The sequence below is a fragment of the Gossypium arboreum genome, chromosome 12, assembly GCF_025698485.1.
Source record: "Gossypium arboreum isolate Shixiya-1 chromosome 12, ASM2569848v2, whole genome shotgun sequence".
Taxonomy (NCBI): Eukaryota; Viridiplantae; Streptophyta; class Magnoliopsida; order Malvales; family Malvaceae; genus Gossypium; species Gossypium arboreum.
In genome coordinates this window covers 11,221,242-11,239,739 of record NC_069081.1, presented here as the reverse complement: position 1 = coordinate 11,239,739, position 18,498 = coordinate 11,221,242, and the positions used below count along the sequence as shown (strand labels likewise).

Genomic DNA, 18,498 nt, shown 5'->3' with positions numbered 1-18,498 from the left:
TTAAATACCTCACATTCAAAAATATATATACAGAAACAATTAAATTCCATTCATTTCAACATTCGATTTAAATATGCCTTTCACAAGCATAACATTTCCCAACGAGTATGCCCTTTTTCATAAGAATCTCATATATAATGGATTACAAGGCAATTAAAATCCGGTTTTCATAAGAATATCTCATATATAACGGATTACAATGCATTTAAAATCCGGTTAAGTTCTTCAATGTGTCACCTGATGGACAACTATGGTTTAAACTTTTTTTTTTTAAATCGTAATAAATCCGTTTCGAATATTTTGCGATAAATTAGATAAAAAAATATTTGAATATATTTGGTTCATAATAAACCATGTCAATTAGGATTGAGAAAAAATTAAAACCAATCCAAACCAAATTATTTGAATGATTTATAAAATATAAGTTTAAAAAAATCACTCAAATTGAACAAAATTTTATTATTTTATTTATTTTGTAATTAATTTTAATTTTTATGATGTAAAAATTATATTTAAAATAATAAAAATAACTTAAAAGTTTAATCTAAATAGCATTTCTCAAGAAAAATACCATATCGAATTTATTAAATTATTTTTATATAAAAATAATTTTTAGAAATAATTTTTAAACTTTACAAATAACATTCAAAAGCTGTAAAATAAAGCTTATTTTATCAAAATAAATAAAAATAATATCCAAAAGCCATAAAGTAACATTCATTTTCTCAAATTAAGTTCAAAATTTCAAAATAAAAATTAATATGAAAAATCAAAACCAAAACCATCTCAACCTTAATCTTAATACCAACTTGCTTGCATGTCAATTTTACCCTCTCAGCTATAATCATCATTTTATATTATATTACATTATATACTTTGTATATATATATATTGTACGTATTACATGTATAGATATTATATTATACGTATCCCACACACGATCTGTTAAATCTTCTACTTGTTTAAACCTTGGACCCTAAGCTCAACTGAACAAATTACCTAAAAAATTTACTAGTGGTGATAATTATGGATAATATTTAGTGCTTTTATAAAAACATATATTTGTGTTGAAATTTCAAAAAGAAAAAAAGCCACCACAGTTGGACTGGTATTATATACAAATTTTTATATAGACTTTTAAATTATTTTTACTATTTTAAATATAAAATATTTCTACATATTATAGCACAATTAATTAAGAAATATAAAAATGAAAGTAGGAGGCATAATATAATAGCACAATTATTATAACATATTTGCTTTAAGTTGGACTGATATTAATTTGCCTTTGATATAACAATATTTAATCTTTCCTTGTAATCTACGCTGTAAACTTAAGAAACAACTTGGTCAATGCAAGGACGGTGATAAATAAGTCTTTGGAGATTGCGGAAATAAGTTTGATTCTGATAATACTTACTATTACTCTCAAGTTGAGTGCCATGGCAGAGGCCGTTGGGAGTTTAGTATTCAAGGGAACCAACAGATGAGAGTCTACCAGTGCCGGTGTCAGTGCCGGTGCTATTCATCCTTTGACCTGGGGTTGTGGGGCTAAAAGGCTCTGCCCGTTGCTCGCCCATCTTCTGCACATCCTCAGGTGAAAGTATCTTTATGTACCAAACATTATTCACAAATGCCCTGAATAAGAAACAAATTAATCACTTCAACAACCAGTCTTTTATTGCGTAAATTGATAATCAAGCAAATATCATCAATTTGAAAAACGTTGAAAACAATCAATCAAGCTACTACTAAAATATAATAGTTTGGTTAAGAACTAGAATTCAAGGGGTCTTGGAGAAGGAACAAGTTTATTGGACACTGCTTAAGGAGTCGTAAAGAGATGACAGACTTTTCCAATAAGTTTAAAATTCAGCGTGAATTTTCTTTTTAAAGAAAAGGAAAGAAAATCCATTCAATACTAAGCTGACCATTTGGACTAGGAACAATCAACAATCTAAACACACCCAACCAAAACCCGAATGACAGAAATCCTAAAGAATGACCCAAAATTATCTGTAGTTAAAATGTTCCGAGTCTTAAACTTGATAATTTAGACTGAAATGATCTGGGTTCGAATAATCCAAAACCTCAAACTCAATTCTAAAATGGCTCAAACCCACTCTACTTGCTACCTCTAGTTCAAACAAAAAATCAGGTTCGAGACTACATATTATTTGCTTAGTTATTGATGAACTTAATAGGAAAATTGAACTTATGCCTCTTTATATGGATTTAGCAATTTATAATACATAACATTTGAAATGCAACTTCAGTAAGAGCAACAATCAGATGTGCCGAAAAGTAAAAAGGCATAGTAGATTCAATTACTCAAACCTTGAAACGATTAAAAGGATCTCAATTTCATTAAGTATAGCAAAAATAGGTTAGAAAATGCAGTTTTTCACTTGTGTGACTCCAATCCAACTAGCATATCATGCATGCATGTCTACCTCTGCTTTACTGTTTGACTAATTTATCACCACAGAAAATACTTACTCCCATGGGTCGTCTCCAAGGAGAAGAATATCATTCTCCCTGTCGACAAATACAAGCTGCCAGCCTGATCTTAAAGGGTCTTCCAACTTCCCCTCAATTCCAAACATCTGAGCCAGCTCCTCTCGCAGTTCATGGTAACTGCTGAACCTGGAGATGTCTAACGAGCGTCCCACTGACCCTGATTTATAAACCTACAAAATAAATAATAAAGAACCATCATCACTATAATCTTAAGCATACTATGACTGATATGAAAATAACCTTTAGAAACAGAAGCTCATACATACCTTGACAAATGTTGGAGTTGGGGTCGGTGGGTCAACTTGCCCTCTGCTCTGCAGCTCTGAAGAGTCTTGCATGCAACCATACAGAGGATTCTGGAATGAGGAGTCCCCTAATGGAATTGAGGGCACATCAGCTTCACATGAAGATGTTGCAATAGCAGGCATCATTGTGGGAAGCAGAAGGCCATATAAATTGTTATTACCAAAAAGAGCAGAATTCTGGGCACCGGAGTTGCCAATATCTGGCTTTATTATAGCATCTTTTCCAGGAAACACTTGTGGAAGTGATGTAGAGCTACCAAAGGCATTTACCTCTGAATGGGTATACTTCGGAGCCCAGGACCGCTGTGTTAACTGCCCAACTAGCATTGACTGACCGGATCTGGAAAAGTTCAAAAGATTTGCACTGCTTTCAGGACATAATGAACCCAACATATTCTGGACAGGGAGGACTGATCCTGAGAACTTTCCTGAGTCTATAAAATCCGTTTTCAGAAATGATGAAGGCAAATTTGCTGGCTGCCTCTGCAGAAGCTGATCACTTTGAATCATGTTATGCTGTTGCTGAGCCTGTTCCTCCGGGTGATTGCTTACTTGTTCCCGTCCAAGGACAGAAGGCAAGTTCTCACTTAGAATTTGGGATTGTACCTGCACAATGTTGTGTGGAACTGATTGTGAAACACCTCGTTGTTGCTGCTGCTGCAACAGTAAACTATGGCTGCCTGGCTGTTGAACATACGGCAAAGATTGTTGCAACTGCTGTCTCAGTGGATCCCCACTTCCTAGGTTCTGCAACCCATTGGCAAGCATGGCTTGGTACTGCAGATTATGATCATTTACAGGGAAATTTGGATCTATTCTCTGCTGCATCCACGGAAATGTGCTGAAGGACTCCCCAGATCCCCCTCTTAGCCACATTAACCCACTAGATACATCATCTCTGTTATCTGAAAGTAGACAATTATGAAGGTCAGGTATCCACATAAACAGATAAAAGAAATAATAGTTACAGACATGTCACCCATGCATCATGATCAAACTGTCCACAGTTAAGGTAAACAATGAAAATCACCATATGCAATAGAAATAATCCAGCCTAATGAGTTGTAAAACTGGTGGCAAATTTGAACACTCTAAATTATGCAGCACATTACCCTTCAACGAGTAGATGCTACACTGATACAAGTTCAATTAAGAATTGGAAAGGCTTTCCTTCAAAGATTGATTCTGTTGACTAATCCTAGGCAGATTCCTAGGCCCTAATTTATGTCGACTAATCTTAGGCAGATTCTTAGTAGATAGTTGATTCTATTGCGTTTATTGTATCTTTCCTAGTTAGGCTTCAAGATTGTGTAGAAATACCACTGTAAATTATTGTAAAAAACACATAAGAGGATCGCCAAAATCCTTTTTCTCAAAAATCTACATGGTACCAGTGCCTTAAATACTAATTTAGGGTTCCAATTGATTTTTTTCCCCTAATTCTCTTAAAACCTAGAAAGCCAAATTTGCTACTACTCCCTCTAGACTTTTTTTCTGTTTTCACCCCCAGCTTTAGAGGAGTCATAGCATCATCAATCAACCCACCAACTCTAGTGACTATCCTCTTAGTGCGTGCATCTCACGTGCCTCCCAATGCATTCTGATTAGTTGTTCACATGCCGGCACATGTAGCTCACCCGTCGGAGTTCTTTCTTCCGATCATCACTGTGTTGACTTCAATGCTGCATTTCAGCCTATCCCTGCTACAGTTGGCTCTATTTGGTGTTGATAAGAAAGTCTATTGTTGGCTCTTGTTGTCAAAGGTATCTCATTTCTTAGTTGTTGCGCTTGGCTATATCTCTACATTTTATTGAAAAATTGGTGGATGATCCTAAAAGAGCCGCCGCTAGTTTTGATAACCCTTCGTTGCAAATTAGCACATAAAACTTGATAGGTCATATGGTATCAAGTAGTCTCCACAAGCTTGGCTTGAGTGATTAACAAAGATTGTAAAGAATCATGGTTTCTTACAATGCCAAACAAACCATACTATATTCATCAAGTCTTCTCCTGAAGGGAAAAAGACAATTCCTATTGTAGAAGTCAATGATATCATGCTACCAGCTACAAGAGACCAAAGACTTGGGACAACTTAGATACTCCCTTGGCACGAATTTGGCAAAATCAAGAAAGGGAATCTCAATCACTCAACCACTATGTTCTCAATCTCTTAAAAGGAACTATGAGGCTTGGGTGCAATCCAGCAAACATTCCCATAAACCCTACCAACAAGATGGAAATGGAGGATGGAAGTCCTCTTATAGAGAGAGGAAGGTACCAAAAACTTGTAGGAAAACTACTACACTTTAGCTCACACTAGACCGAAAATTATATTTGTTGTAGGTATGGCAAGTCGACTCATGAGCAATTCAACTGAGAAGCATTTGAAAGCTGTGTATTGTATCTTTTAATACCTAAAAGGAAGTTTCTGCAAGGGATTGTACTACAAGAAAACATTAAACAAAGACAAAGATGCATACACAAATGTTGATGGGCCAATTCCAAGACAGGCCAGAGATCAACTAGGAGTTATTGTACTTTCATAAGGGGGAACCTGACTACAGGGCGAAGTAAGAAGAAATCTGTTGTAGTTCAAAGCAAGGGCGAAAGCTAAATTATTAGAAATGTCACATGGTATCCGTGAGGGAATCTGGATACAAAGGACGCTGAAAGAATTAAAGATATCTATTCAAAGTTCCATGAAACTTGTCACTGATAATAAAGCAACTATAAGAATTGAGAAAAATCTCATTCACCATGATTGAACTAATCATGTGGAGACTGATCCCCCAAAAGACTTGTATGTCACTGATAATAAAGCAACTATCAAGCTAAGCCTACACACCTACAGTCAATAGACTATGAACATTTTTACGAGGCATTACCCCAAAATACTTTCAAGAACTTGAAGTCCAGGCTTGACATGATAGATATTCAAAACACAACTTAAGGGAGAGTGAGGAAATCAAGGGATGTTTATAGGTGTTATGTAGCAATTATGTTGATTAATGTTAGTACAGAGACTTTAAGAATAATTTGTTGACCAGTGGTTGGGAGAGATAATTTAGGAGTAACTGTTGCATTTTGTATTAGTGCCCATTATTAGATCCTAATAGCATGCTTTGTAATAGTTTTATGTTTTAAAATTTTAGCATGTATACATATAGGCTATTGTAACTCACAAAATGTATATTAAAAAGTACTCTTTTTCTCTCAAAAACTCTCCTTCTCAATGACTCTTAAAATTCTCTTTCTCAACAAGCAGCATTAGAATATATAGCTTCGACCTTTTTTTTTAAAAGTACCTTGTATGTCACATTTTCGAACATGGCTACAGAGAAGTAACCCTTTAAGGACTCTCTAAATACATGAAAAAAGCTTAGAAAATGGAACATGCCCTTGTTGGACACATACCAGTGTGGTTTAGGAAGAAAACAACAATAGAATTAAGGCTGAAAAACAAGATAAAGGATGAAACTCCTTAAAACGCAGGGCTATTAAAACTTGTAGTTTCTGAAAGGTACTAATTCAAAGAACATATTAGGGTTGGCTGTAAATTTATTTTAAAGCTTAGTTATATTAGGGTGACATATAAACATTTAATCCTAACTCTATATTTAACCCTAAAGAAAACTTATAATTCTAGCCATCTACCTATATGTTTAAAAACTAATAAATAAGACAAACTAAAAAAATTACATAACACTAGTAGCTTTTGCATCTAATATCCATACCCATCACTCACACCCAAGTAAAATAGTCATTAGGTTTAAAGCTTTGAGCAGGTTACAACAATATATCTCATGCAAAAAAAACTCTTGCATTGCAAAGCCAAAGCCCACAATTTCATGCCTCAACTTCTTAAACAAGGTTTGAAGTTGCACATGTGTATATATATATGTATGTATACGAGAGCAGATAATGGCATATTGGAACGAAAAGGAATAAATGAAATAAAGTATTATTTAAACAAATTCTCATATTTATATTATTAAAATATTCATATTTTATATGATAAAACATTTATTACACAATATTTATAAATTGTAATATATATCTATTATCAAAATATTAATATAAATTTTAATAAAATATTAAGAATATTACATAAAATTTAAAATTATTGTTAGTATTAAATTTTATTAATAAATTAAATAAAATTGTATATTAAAAATTTTATATGATTAAATATAAATATTTTAATATTTTTAAATATTAAAATTATTTTTATTAATATAATAATATTTGGCTTTATTCAAATTATTTTTATATAAAAATCAAGTTTCTCATAAAGAATTGTTTTCCGAAGAATGATTTACGCTTTCCAAAGGGATTTTTCAAAAGAGGAAGCCATTTTCCAAAAAAAAAAAAGGAATTTATTTTCCGTTAACCAATAAAACAAGCACAGGAAAACGTACAAAATATTTTTCGTAAGTCACTTCAATTAAAAAAGACATCCTTATATTTAGTCATCCCCATCCCACCCCACCCTTCCTTCGTTCTTTCTCCTGTCTCCCCCAAGGTTATTAAGCACTCTTGCCTCAGCCAACTAACTGATCTTAATTTCACAGCTTCAAAAGAAGACAGATTAATCAATCTCAAATGCATTAATTGTTTTTTCCCTTCAAAGTCAACCAAATTTCTTTTAAAAGGGGATTAAGACTAGAACCTCAAAAAGAACAATACCATGCAAAGATGAGGAACCAGGATGCCAAGGGCGTTTCAATCTAAGGGGAAACAAAGATGGATACATTGGAAAAGTTGTTAAAGGCTCAATCTCCCACAACGATACCCTCGGCTGCCTCTCACCTGCTGTTGATTCGTCCCAACCAACCTACACAGCGAGCAAGAAATCAAATTGCAGGCAATTAAAAATTTAGGAGCAAAATTTTCTTCACCCAAATTAGTAGTTAAATATAGAAGACACATTCATTTAAATTGCCATGCATTCTAATGGGATTTAAAGTAACTCTAATAAAGGTTGACAAGCCTCAAGTTCAGCATTTTGTATGGTATTCACCTTTGAAAACACAGAAAAAGAAGAAAGGTGATTTTGGGCATACACTTGAAAGTGTTAGAAGCTCAACGCAAATAGATGTAATAGATGCGTAAGCAAATAAGTACTTCTTGGCTATCCTATCTGTTCCATTGATGATACAAAATACAATAAAACATGATCAAAAAAACTAAGGCACTTTTGGATACTAATTTGGAGGCTATAGCAGAATAAAGGGCTTCTCTCAAATTGGTCCTGATGAGATGCTGCAAACATTAACATGCATAAATGATACTGAACCTAAAGGACTAATATGCTAATAACAAGCATAATGCAAAACATTGCCTTCAAACCCTAAATTTTAGACTACTGCAGGAGAAAGTGCATAACCCAAATCATGCCCAAGGAAATGCTGCAAATATAAATAATTAGTTCAAAATTAATTAGCAATAAAAGCACGAGTTTGAAGATACTTCTGAGCCGATGAGTATACCATTTATTTTCAATCATATTACTAAATTGATATTTAAAAATAATTACAAATTTCAAACAATTATTTTTAATTGTTATGATTAAATTTGATCATTAATTTAGTATAAATATCTTTCGTATTTACTTTCTTATAAAGTTCCAAATTTGTATATTATTTTAATAGTTTTATGTATTAATTCAATTTTTATTTTCTTATTTTTTACACATTATTTTATTCTCTCAATTATTTTTTGAAACTAATTGACCTTTAGTATAAATTAAGTTAATCTAATTTAATTAGTACAAAAATATTATTTTGAAATTATAAAAAATATATTATTTAATGAACTAAAATATGTATAAAATCAAGTGCAACGCATGTGACAGTAAAAGCTAGTACTATTAAGAGCACAACATTGCTCTTAGCACAAAGGCACCACCATTGCCAACCAGCACTTTAAACCAATTCCCAACATTGAAGTTGTTGAAATAGCAATGTCAGTAGAATATAAGTTTTAAATAGGTTGAACACATTACTAGACTCTTTTTGATAGTTTCCAGCTAATAGGATCCCTTTTGATTTTAAAAAAAAAAGGCATAACTCAACATAGAAGCCTTTAAAGATGTTACCATGCACATAAAATGATTGGTTTAAAGTTGAATTAGGCCAAATGTTGGCATAACACAGTAAAACTAGTGAGCCCTGATCAACTAAGAGGCTGGAAAGATAAACAAAAGTTTTTTGTGGTGATAAGAGGTGAACATAAACATAAAGTAGGGTTATAACGGGCCTGAACCACAAAACTGCACAGGCAGAAAATCAAGTTACAGGAACATCAAATCACACGATTTATTCTAGTTTTTTTTTTTTTCATTTCTTTATATTTCCTTTTTTTCCCTTTTTAATCATTTTTATTCATTGGAGAAACAAAGCAATGATACCCAAACCCAAATGCCAGTTTTACAAAATAGAAAATGTATAAAATCTAAGTCTCAGTTTTAATGAACTGTTGCTGAGTAAACAAAGACTAGAGTGTACTAAATCATGCATTCAAGAGAACATATGCTTTTCTTCCCGTTTAAAAATACTACTACCTTTTTACACGAACAAATGAACAAGAGAGATTAATTCCAATGAACTTTCAATTTTCTTGGTATGTCAGGAACAATGCTCCAAATGAAGACCAACCCGTTAGTAGATAATACACAAAAATTGTCATACTCATTGGCACTCCAAAAAGAAAACACCCTTATATTCAGACCAAGATATTTCTCATCAATTTACCATCAAATTTACCTCATAAGAGCACCTGAATTATTCAAATTACCAAGATCATCATTCTTTTTTCCTAAGATTTGCATGACAAGTTTAATCACTTATGAAGGTGAATCAAGTAGAACCCTTAGCCTAAAAGGACAAAGACGAAAAAGGCTAAAAGTTCCAGGATGCCCTAAAAGAAAAACGAGTCAGCTTATGTTTTTATTGCCCTTGATTTGAACCAAAACTTCTATTTTTATGCAATCACCTAACATTTCAACACAATTAAAACATGTAACTTACGTACTATTAAGCTTTATAAAGTTGCAGGCTGAGCAATAGATATTAGGATCTTTCTGCACTTTTCTTTCAGCAATCAACTTGTCCATTGTATTCCATACCTGCTTGTTCTTTTTTTTTGTTTCTTTCTAATTTATCTCCCTCATTTTTATTTCTTCTTCCACAACTTCCTTCAACACCATCAACAAACTTATCGTTGATAGAAAATGAATAGATGGAAAACTTTTCACGTCTCTTTTCTCACCTTTGTCCTATATCACCTACTCTCGTTAAAAATGTAAATCCACAAAGTATATAAACCTTAAAAGTATTAGCGGTACCAGTTGATCACATTTGAACCTACATTTTCTAGAATTTAGCTCAAATAAAAAATAATATAGTTATGCAATACAAAATCAACCACCTATATTTTACACATTTCACCCTTACCATTGAACCATCATATATGCCTGCACATCTTGAACAGATTGCTGCTAAAATTGAATTTATTGTTTGATTTTTTGTGGATATCACACTTATTTGGCAACAAGTATTTATGGGTTTTTACCTTGTGCATAATTTCCTTACTCTTTTAGGTGTTTGAAGCCATGGTGGAGAAGACAAGGGAGGGGAAAGTGAACGAAGACAGTAACACTTTTAAAAATCGATTTAGTTTATTAAGACTTAAAGTTTATTAGAACTGGTCAAAGATAAAGTAATATAAATTATGACGATTACAATTTAGAGAAACATTGACCTATAATTTTTTTGATGCAACAACATTATCATTTAAGTTCATTTCTTTATCAATATTTTAGAGTTAAAATTAAATAAATTTATTAATAAAATATGTATCAGTTTTGTCCAAGGCCCAACTATGTCAGATCTAGCAGTTCACCTAGCTCATGGGCAAGTCTACATGTACCTTTGATTTTTTTTACTTTGAACTCTAGAAACTGCAATATCAGGCTTATCCAAGAATCTAGTACAGAAGTAAAATAAAGACTAGATGCACTTGGATAACAATAATGTGTCAAGGTTGAAATGGTACAAGTTGCATAAAAGCAAAAATGTCTGAAATTAACCTCCACCTGAGATAATCCGAACGAAAGATTATTATACCCACTTGTGTGCTACCTGTACTCTTATTTGCTAATCCAACAACGTCAAACACTCATTCCTAACCTCTCTTTCATTCAAGATTCTAACATTACATAATCATTCAATTAGCACTGAATCCCCATGAAATCAAAGACATCAGACAAGAAATCATGGACGTTAAACACATAAGTTTTCTTAGACATGCATAATAAAATAGAATATGATATTATCCATCCCAAACAATAAAAACCATCTACTATGAGATCCATGTAAAAAAGTGTTAATAATTACCTTCACAGACCGCCAATGGGAATTTGGCCAGCGAACTTGATCCAAATCACTTATGCCAGTTACTGTACCCATATACCTGGAGAAAAAAGAGTGCAATTTATATTCAGGGTTCTTTAATCAATGGTTGTAAAGAATATGGGACTCCTCCTACACCAAAAAGGGTAAATATGTTACTCTCTTAGTATTGGTCCTTGGTTTACAACTATTGTTAAAAAATTTTAGACTATTCCATTCTTTCCTGATTCTCCTATCTATAATCATGACAGGGAGCAAGATATTTTGTAATGTACTATGACAACAGTTGAACCAACTGAGACTACTAAACCACCTATTACTAAAGTGTATTATTGTCGCTCAGCAAATTGATTCACATCCATCCTCCACTAGTTTCCTAATTAATCCGATGCTTTCATCTATGTTCCCTAATTAATCCTATGCTTTCATCTATTCTATCTAGCAATATTCCATAATCCATTTTATTTCCTTCTCACTGGTATCCAAGTTGAACCACGAATTTTAGTTTTACTCTTTTTTTCCTGTGATGTTAGTCCTCAACTCTCTAAATTAGATCCTAAGTATTTCAACTGTGTCTTTCTAAGATACCCCTCGTCATCAAAAAGGGTATAAATGTTACTATCCAGCTTTAGGTCCTTAATTAATGTTACATTTTTTTAAACTACTATCTATAATCCTAAGGAGCAAGATATTTTGGTAATACACCATGACAACAACTGTTGAACCCACTATGACCACCGAACCGCCTATTACTCAATTGTATTCTCATTGTTCTCAGCATATTGACTCACATCCTCCACTAGCTTCTCCATCTGAGGATCTCAATCTTGATCTTCTTTTGCTCAACAAGAAGGTAGAGGACAATTTTCATGCCCTATTTCTTCATTTGCATCTTATGAGCATTTGTCTTCTCCTTTGCATTGATTCATTGGTTCTCTAGATTTTATATCCGCTCCTAAAACCATCAATTAGGCTTTGGCACATCCTAGGTGGCTAAATGGTAATGAGTGTACTTAGCATATGGTGGAAGAGGCAGATGACTTTATATGATAATGGTACTTAGCTTATGGTAAAGAGAGCTATTAACTATAAATGAGTGTTTATTGCTGATCTTGATGGTTCAATGGCTTGTATCAAAGCTTGTTTTGTTTGTTGATAACTGGTTTGCTCAAGCAAATGGTGTTGGTTATTTTGATACTTTCTCTTCAGTTGCTAATTGTTTCTCTTGCTACTACTAATGATTGACCTTTACACCAATCAATTTTTCAAAAACCATTTTTAATGGTGATTTGCAAGAAGTGTACATGGAGCAACCACTTGGCTTTGTTGCTCAAGAGGAGTTTGGTTAGGTCTGTAATTATCTTTATTTGGATTACATCAATGTGTTTGTGCTTGGCTGGGTGATTAGTGAGGTTATTCAAAAGTCTAGTATGAAGAAGAGTACTTGTGATCATTATGTTCTACAAACAAAGTAAAGCAGCTATTATACTTTTAGTTGTGTACGTTAATGATATTGTTATTACTGCTAGTAAGAATGAAGGTATCTAAGCTCTCAGACCTGTTCTTCAGACATTTTCAGATGAAAGACTTGGGTATGTCAAAACATATTCTTACTTCTGGACAAATACAAAACAGTTGGGTGCTAAATCTTATAGTGTACCAGTGATAAGATCACAAGCGAGTCAGAAAGTAAGCAAAAGATTTGATTAAGAATATAGATGGCTTTCAAGAACATGATTATATAAACAAATGCTAATAATCACACAAGATAAACCACCAAAGAAATACTTAACGAACCACTAAGAACTATTATACCTACAAACACATGATTCTTCTGTCTCAAAAAGCATTCTGAAACGCATCCCAGCTATTATACTTTTAGTTGTGTATGTTAATGATATTGTTATTACTGCTAGTAAGAATGAAGGTATCTAAGCTCTCAAATCTGTTCTTCAGACATTTTCAGATGAAAGACTTGGATATGTCAAAACATATTCTTACTTTTGGACAAATACAAAACAGTTGGATGCTAAATCTTGTAGTGTACCAGTTACAAGCTCACAAGCGAGTCAGAAAGTAAGCAAAAGATTTTAACAAGAATATAGATGGCTTTCAAGAACATGATTATATAAACAAATGCTAAAAATCACACAAGATAAACCACCAAAGAAATACTTAATGAACCGCTAAGAACTATTATACCTACGAACACTTGATTCTTCTGTCTCAAAAAGCATTCTGAAACGCATCCCAACTGAAACACGTGTGTGGAAAACAGCCTTGATGTATTTTGAAAGGGGTATGACAAACTCAGATGGACTCGCCCTGAATTTAAGGAGAAAAGAAAACATGTTAAACACATTCAAAATAATGATTAAATTAAAGAGGTAAGAAATCATCACACCTTGGATTATAAAATACTGTAAAACAGCTATTAGTTGCAGCAGCATGAGCTGCAGCAGCAAGGAGTCCAATGTGCATGCTATCACTAGATAAAACAGATGATGGCATAACAGTTTGTGGGCGAGTGGCACGGCGAATTCCCAAAAGAAGCTGGTTATTTTCATTCCTATGACAATGATTGACAAGATGTGGTCAACAACGCATATTTACATACTATTACCCTCCTAGCTTTCTCTCTCGCTAAGTATCCCAATAAACTACATGTACTAGTATAAAACAAACAAAGGCATATTCAACAGCAGAACTAGGAAAAAGGAAAATGTATACCAAATAAAAAGAACAGAATCCCCAGCAACAAGTCTCTTGGCACTAACAAACACACTCCAGCCTGTAGTAAGAAGGTGTCTTTTAGGCTGCCCTGCAAGTGTGACATCACGTCAACTTAAATAGAAAAACAACAGTTATAATTTTGATGGGCCGTATTACTATGCAACAAAAGACAATCTAAACAGTAATTAACATGAGTGCAATGCAGTTCACAAAAAGACATTACAACTAGGGTTCCCTCAACTAAAAACACAAAACAACCAGTTGAAGAATATTAACACACTGCAGCCAGTACTAAGATGGTGTCATTTAGGCTGCCATGCAAGTGTGACATCACGTCAACTTAAATAGAAAAACAATGGTTATAATTTTGATGGGCCATTTTACCATGCAACAAAAAAACAATCAAAACAGTAATTAGCATGAATGCAATGCATTTTACAAAAAATATGGTACAACTAGGGTTCCCTCAACTACAAGCAGAAAACGACCAGTTGAGGAAAATTAATACACTAAAGTAGTACCTCCAAATTTATAGAATATACAAGTTAATCAACTCAGACGGAAACTTCGGGTACATAACTTCAGTTTATGTGTTTTGAGATTTTAAGTTTATTTAGCAGTTGTTTGGTCCTAACCCTGCAATGTTAAACCACATACTGACGGGATTTTTGTAACATACAGTGAAAACTTGAACATAGATGTAATTACAAAGATGATCACACACCATGGCAGTAACTTCCTCAACCCCGTAAAGCATACATAAGTGCAGATTCTAGCACTGAACCCTTAAATTGAAAAACATTGACCATTCCAGTCTATCAGCATCTTTCAATCAATCTCAGATCTAGCTTCTAATTTTCTTAAATTTGAACAAAGATGGTTTACCTCTTTGAGTACCTTATAGATTCTAGGGGGAAAATTACTTAGAAATTCATGTTTCGAAAACATGGACTCAAAGAGCAATGTACCTTTACTCTATGGATCAGCCTTAATTTTACACAAGATCCAACCATGAGTTCCATGAATTTTACTTTAGAGCCAAGTTGAAACACATACAGCAAAAGCATTGTAGCTCTAAACCAAGGAGAATTGTATCAGATTAGTAAAAAGAAAATTCTTAAAACCATATGCGTGAGGCATTTTGAGAAACTTCCACAGAATGTTACTCTTTCTTAAAGCATTAAAGTACTACTTACAAAAGCCCAATGCATCCAGCTATTCACCAAAGTCAAAGAAAGTGTTATTCAATGTCAACATTAGCACGAGCAAATGCCACACTTGCCCTAATCACTAGTTCATGGTTAACAAAGCTCATTATGACTACAAGAAATAATACGATACCCATATTAACAGGGGCTGTATGAGATTTGGCAAGTTCAACCGATTGGTTATGACAAGAAATTATATAAGCAACAAACAACCTATAAGAATACTTGATATAGGGTTGTCAACAGCAAATGGCGAAAAAAGTGCTGGCCTAAGTGAAGTCGGGTGCAATAAGTTTATGTGTGTTTTGGAAAGTGTGTATAATATGTTTAAGATATATAATTATGATAATGAACTCTAAAGAGTGGTCCAGTTTATCTACAAAACATGCAATTTTTTGGTGGCTAGTATGCATTACTTTCCCATAGTCCCATGTATGTTATTGGATACTCAAATAGTGGGAAATAGAAAGTAAGATAGTAACCCCTTTCTTACTAGTAAAGATACACATAGGCAAAAAAAAAAAGTTCAAAATAAATGAAACTAGAAGGACTTCAATCAGGCAGGTCTTTTATGCCTATCAGTGCCCAGGTGCACCACACATGCTCCTGATGAATGAGCCTTGCCTAAAAGAGTCAGAGATGCTTCTGTTGTCTAGCAATAAGGCAGAAGGCATACACAAGCCTAGGCACACACCATAATAACACTGCTTGATAGGAACAGCAATTAAAACTAACCTCTAAAGATATGTCTAAATTTCCACTCAATGTCATGGAGATCCCTTGCAATGAGTTCCTGAGCAGGTGGTTGCTGCGAGAAATCCTGCAAAAACAAATAAGGAACACATCAGCACCCATAAAACAGTAACAAGGTAGAGATACAAGAAAGACAATACCAGTGGAGGAAAGACTTTCTCAGCAGCACGACGAGGAACAGAAAAACCACCATGGGTACTAGTATCACTTGCAGTAAGTGTCTTGCAAAAATAATTTGTTGGCTGCTTGCTTGGAATTCCCAACTCCATTGGAAGAAATGTATCCTTCTGCTCTTCCTATATTCAAACATAGATGAGGGAAGACCAAAAAGATCCAGAATAGTATATCGAAATTTAAGAAAGCGATGCTTCTTACTGGTGTCAAAGGCTGTAGCGTCATTTGAGCATATACTTCATCTGTCTCAACATCAGCCTGAAATAACACATATAATCTGTTACAAGTCTTGAGGCACTCCATCACCGGGAAGGAAGAGAAGAGGAAAGTAACTGACATGCATGGTAACATTGTGGAGCTGGCATATCAACTGAGGAGGCAAATTAGGGTAATTTGGAATGTGGGCGTCAACCTCCTTGTTAGTGGTGGCTGCTACCTGGAATGTTATTTCATTTCATTTCCACTGTATTTTGTAAGTAACAAAAAGCAATGCCCAGAAAGAAAGAAAGAGAGATATGATTAAGCAAAAGAGACGAACCTGCTCGCTATGACCCTGAGGAAAGTAGACCACCCGGCTCCCCACGGTGGGGAGGCACACCAGTGGGCCAGCGCAGGCGTGCCATAGCTCTGAGTTCAAGCATTTGTTTTCCCCTAATAATTGATGAAACCAAATCAAAATCCATGAAAAATTATCACTTAATTTTTTTTTTAATTTCTTTTGTAAAGAAAATAAAGTACCTTCATGAGCGGCCTGCTGACCCAGGCCTGAAGCAGAAAGCTTCATATCAAAACTTAGCTTTTTGTTTGGAAAAAGAGGAGAGAAAGAGGGGAATTGAAGTGTTACTCTAAATTTACAAGTTCCAACAAAAATCCTAACCCTCACTCATATAGCAGAGGAAATGGAAACCCTAAAACTCTTAAAAAATAAGAAAGAAAGCGGGAAAAGGGAAACCCATTTTTAGATCTTTGGGTTGAAAAGTAGGAGAAGAAGGAGATAACAGAGTTTCCTCTTCTTCTTCCAGAAAAGCACCATCGCCACGGATACTGAGTATCGCGATCACCTCACACAAGCTCTGAAAAACAAAAGAAGCAGAAAAGAAAAAAAAAATGTAAAAGGTAAGGAAGAAGAGTGTATTTATAGGGGAGCCGACCAAAGCAGGAGTTGGAGCAGTACGTAGAGAGAGAGTTGGGAGGAGAGACAATCTGAGCCGTTGGCTCATCCGTACGGAAACATCCTGAACGTTCATTGCAGGTCTGATATGACAGCAGAGCATGTGCCACCATCGCTGTCACAAGTACGGATTGTGGTATTAATTAATATTATTATTTTCTTTAAATTTTTGAATGTTGATTGACGAGAGTCAACATCCAAGACTCAAAAAAGCCATGGATAGAATTCAATTATTCAATTATTCAATTCAAGGAATGAATTCTTTTTTTTTTAATATAAAAGGGATGGTTTAGACTTTAATATAACTAACATTTCAAATCGGTGAAACTGTTATTTTCTAAACCAATGTATCCTTTTATATTTTTTACCATTATTTTTCTGATCCTCACTTTTAATAATGTAATTTTAAAATTTTAAATTTGAGTTTATCAATATATTTAATATTTGTTAGTAACGAAAGGTTTCCTTATCATTCAGTAGCTTTGACTGAGGATTTCAACTAATTTGTTTTTATCTTCATCTTAATTATATTATTAGTTATTAAACTATGATAAGTTTTTGTTTGTTCATTTAATAAAAAATTACAATTTAATTATTAAATTTTCAAAAGTCATTTAAGTCATAGAACTATTTAAAAATTTTATTTAAATAACTAAGCTATTAAATTTATAAAAAAAATCCGTAAATGAGCTCTAAGTAATGATTCGACGGTTAGTATGATGGTTCAGTACTTATCGACGAGTAAAAAAATATACCTTAGATCTAAGTCAATTTAATAGTTAATGTCCAAAATCAAAGAAAAAAGTAACTAAATTCATGACGTTCAAAGTTGTTTCATAAAAAAAAGTTAAATGGTAGAAGAGAAAAAAATCTTTCGATTGTCGCATTAAATGCAAACGAAGAGAGCCATATAACATCGAGTTTAACAATCCGATGACTTAAATAAAAACTTTTGAATAAATCAGTAACCAAATTGTAACTTTTTTTAGTTAAGTATTAAAAACAAAAATTACCCATAATTTAGTGACTAATGGTGTAGTTTATTTTAAATTTTGTAGGGATAAAGAAATATTTAGATTTCGAATTTGACATTTTTTCTCACTTTGGTCTATGAACAATTTTTTCTGTATTAATCCTGGAACTTGACAACTTTTCTTAATTTGATCTTTAAATTTGGATTCCCTTAGACTATGATGATATGGCACTTTAATATTGTGTCATAA

The 18,498-nt window shown here is 33.5% G+C and overlaps 1 protein-coding gene across 3 annotated transcripts; it reads right to left on the bottom strand.

The window, feature by feature from the left end:
- Positions 1–1,255: 1,255 nt before the first annotated feature.
- LOC108479383 (auxin response factor 8-like) lies at positions 1,256–17,391 on the bottom strand. Of its 3 annotated transcripts, XM_017781944.2 has the most exons (15): positions 16,843–17,335; positions 16,643–16,755; positions 16,442–16,540; positions 16,306–16,362; positions 16,071–16,226; positions 15,913–15,997; positions 13,967–14,057; positions 13,641–13,805; positions 13,439–13,561; positions 11,222–11,297; positions 7,512–7,659; positions 2,987–3,730; positions 2,787–2,893; positions 2,500–2,690; positions 1,256–1,638 (listed from the first exon to the last, which is right to left on the bottom strand). In XM_017781944.2, the coding sequence occupies exons 1-15, from the start codon at positions 16,886–16,888 to the stop codon at positions 1,464–1,466; spliced, it is 2,376 nt and encodes a 791-aa protein (XP_017637433.1). In that variant the 5' UTR covers positions 16,889–17,335; the 3' UTR covers positions 1,256–1,463. The 3 variants fall into 3 exon arrangements, with proteins under 3 accessions (XP_017637433.1, XP_017637432.1, XP_052879039.1); XM_017781943.2 differs by having other exon boundaries at positions 2,787–3,730; positions 16,843–17,338; XM_053023079.1 differs by lacking the exon at positions 1,256–1,638 and having other exon boundaries at positions 2,517–2,690; positions 3,096–3,730; positions 16,843–17,391.
- Between the last annotated feature and the right edge of the window lie 1,107 nt (positions 17,392–18,498).

What these genes read in the sequence shown, in the direction of transcription:
- LOC108479383 (XM_017781943.2), bottom strand. Translation starts at nt 16,888, where the DNA reads ATGAAGCTTTCTGCTTCAGGCCTGGGTCAGCAGGCCGCTCATGAAG. An exon ending in TCAGCAGGCCGCTCATGAAG is followed by an intron (nt 16,756 to 16,842) that starts GTACTTTATTTT and finishes ATCAATTATTAG; the next exon opens with GGGAAAACAAATGCTTGAAC. An exon ending in CGCTACAGCCTTTGACACCA is followed by an intron (nt 16,227 to 16,305) that starts GTAAGAAGCATC and finishes GTTTGAATATAG; the next exon opens with GAAGAGCAGAAGGATACATT.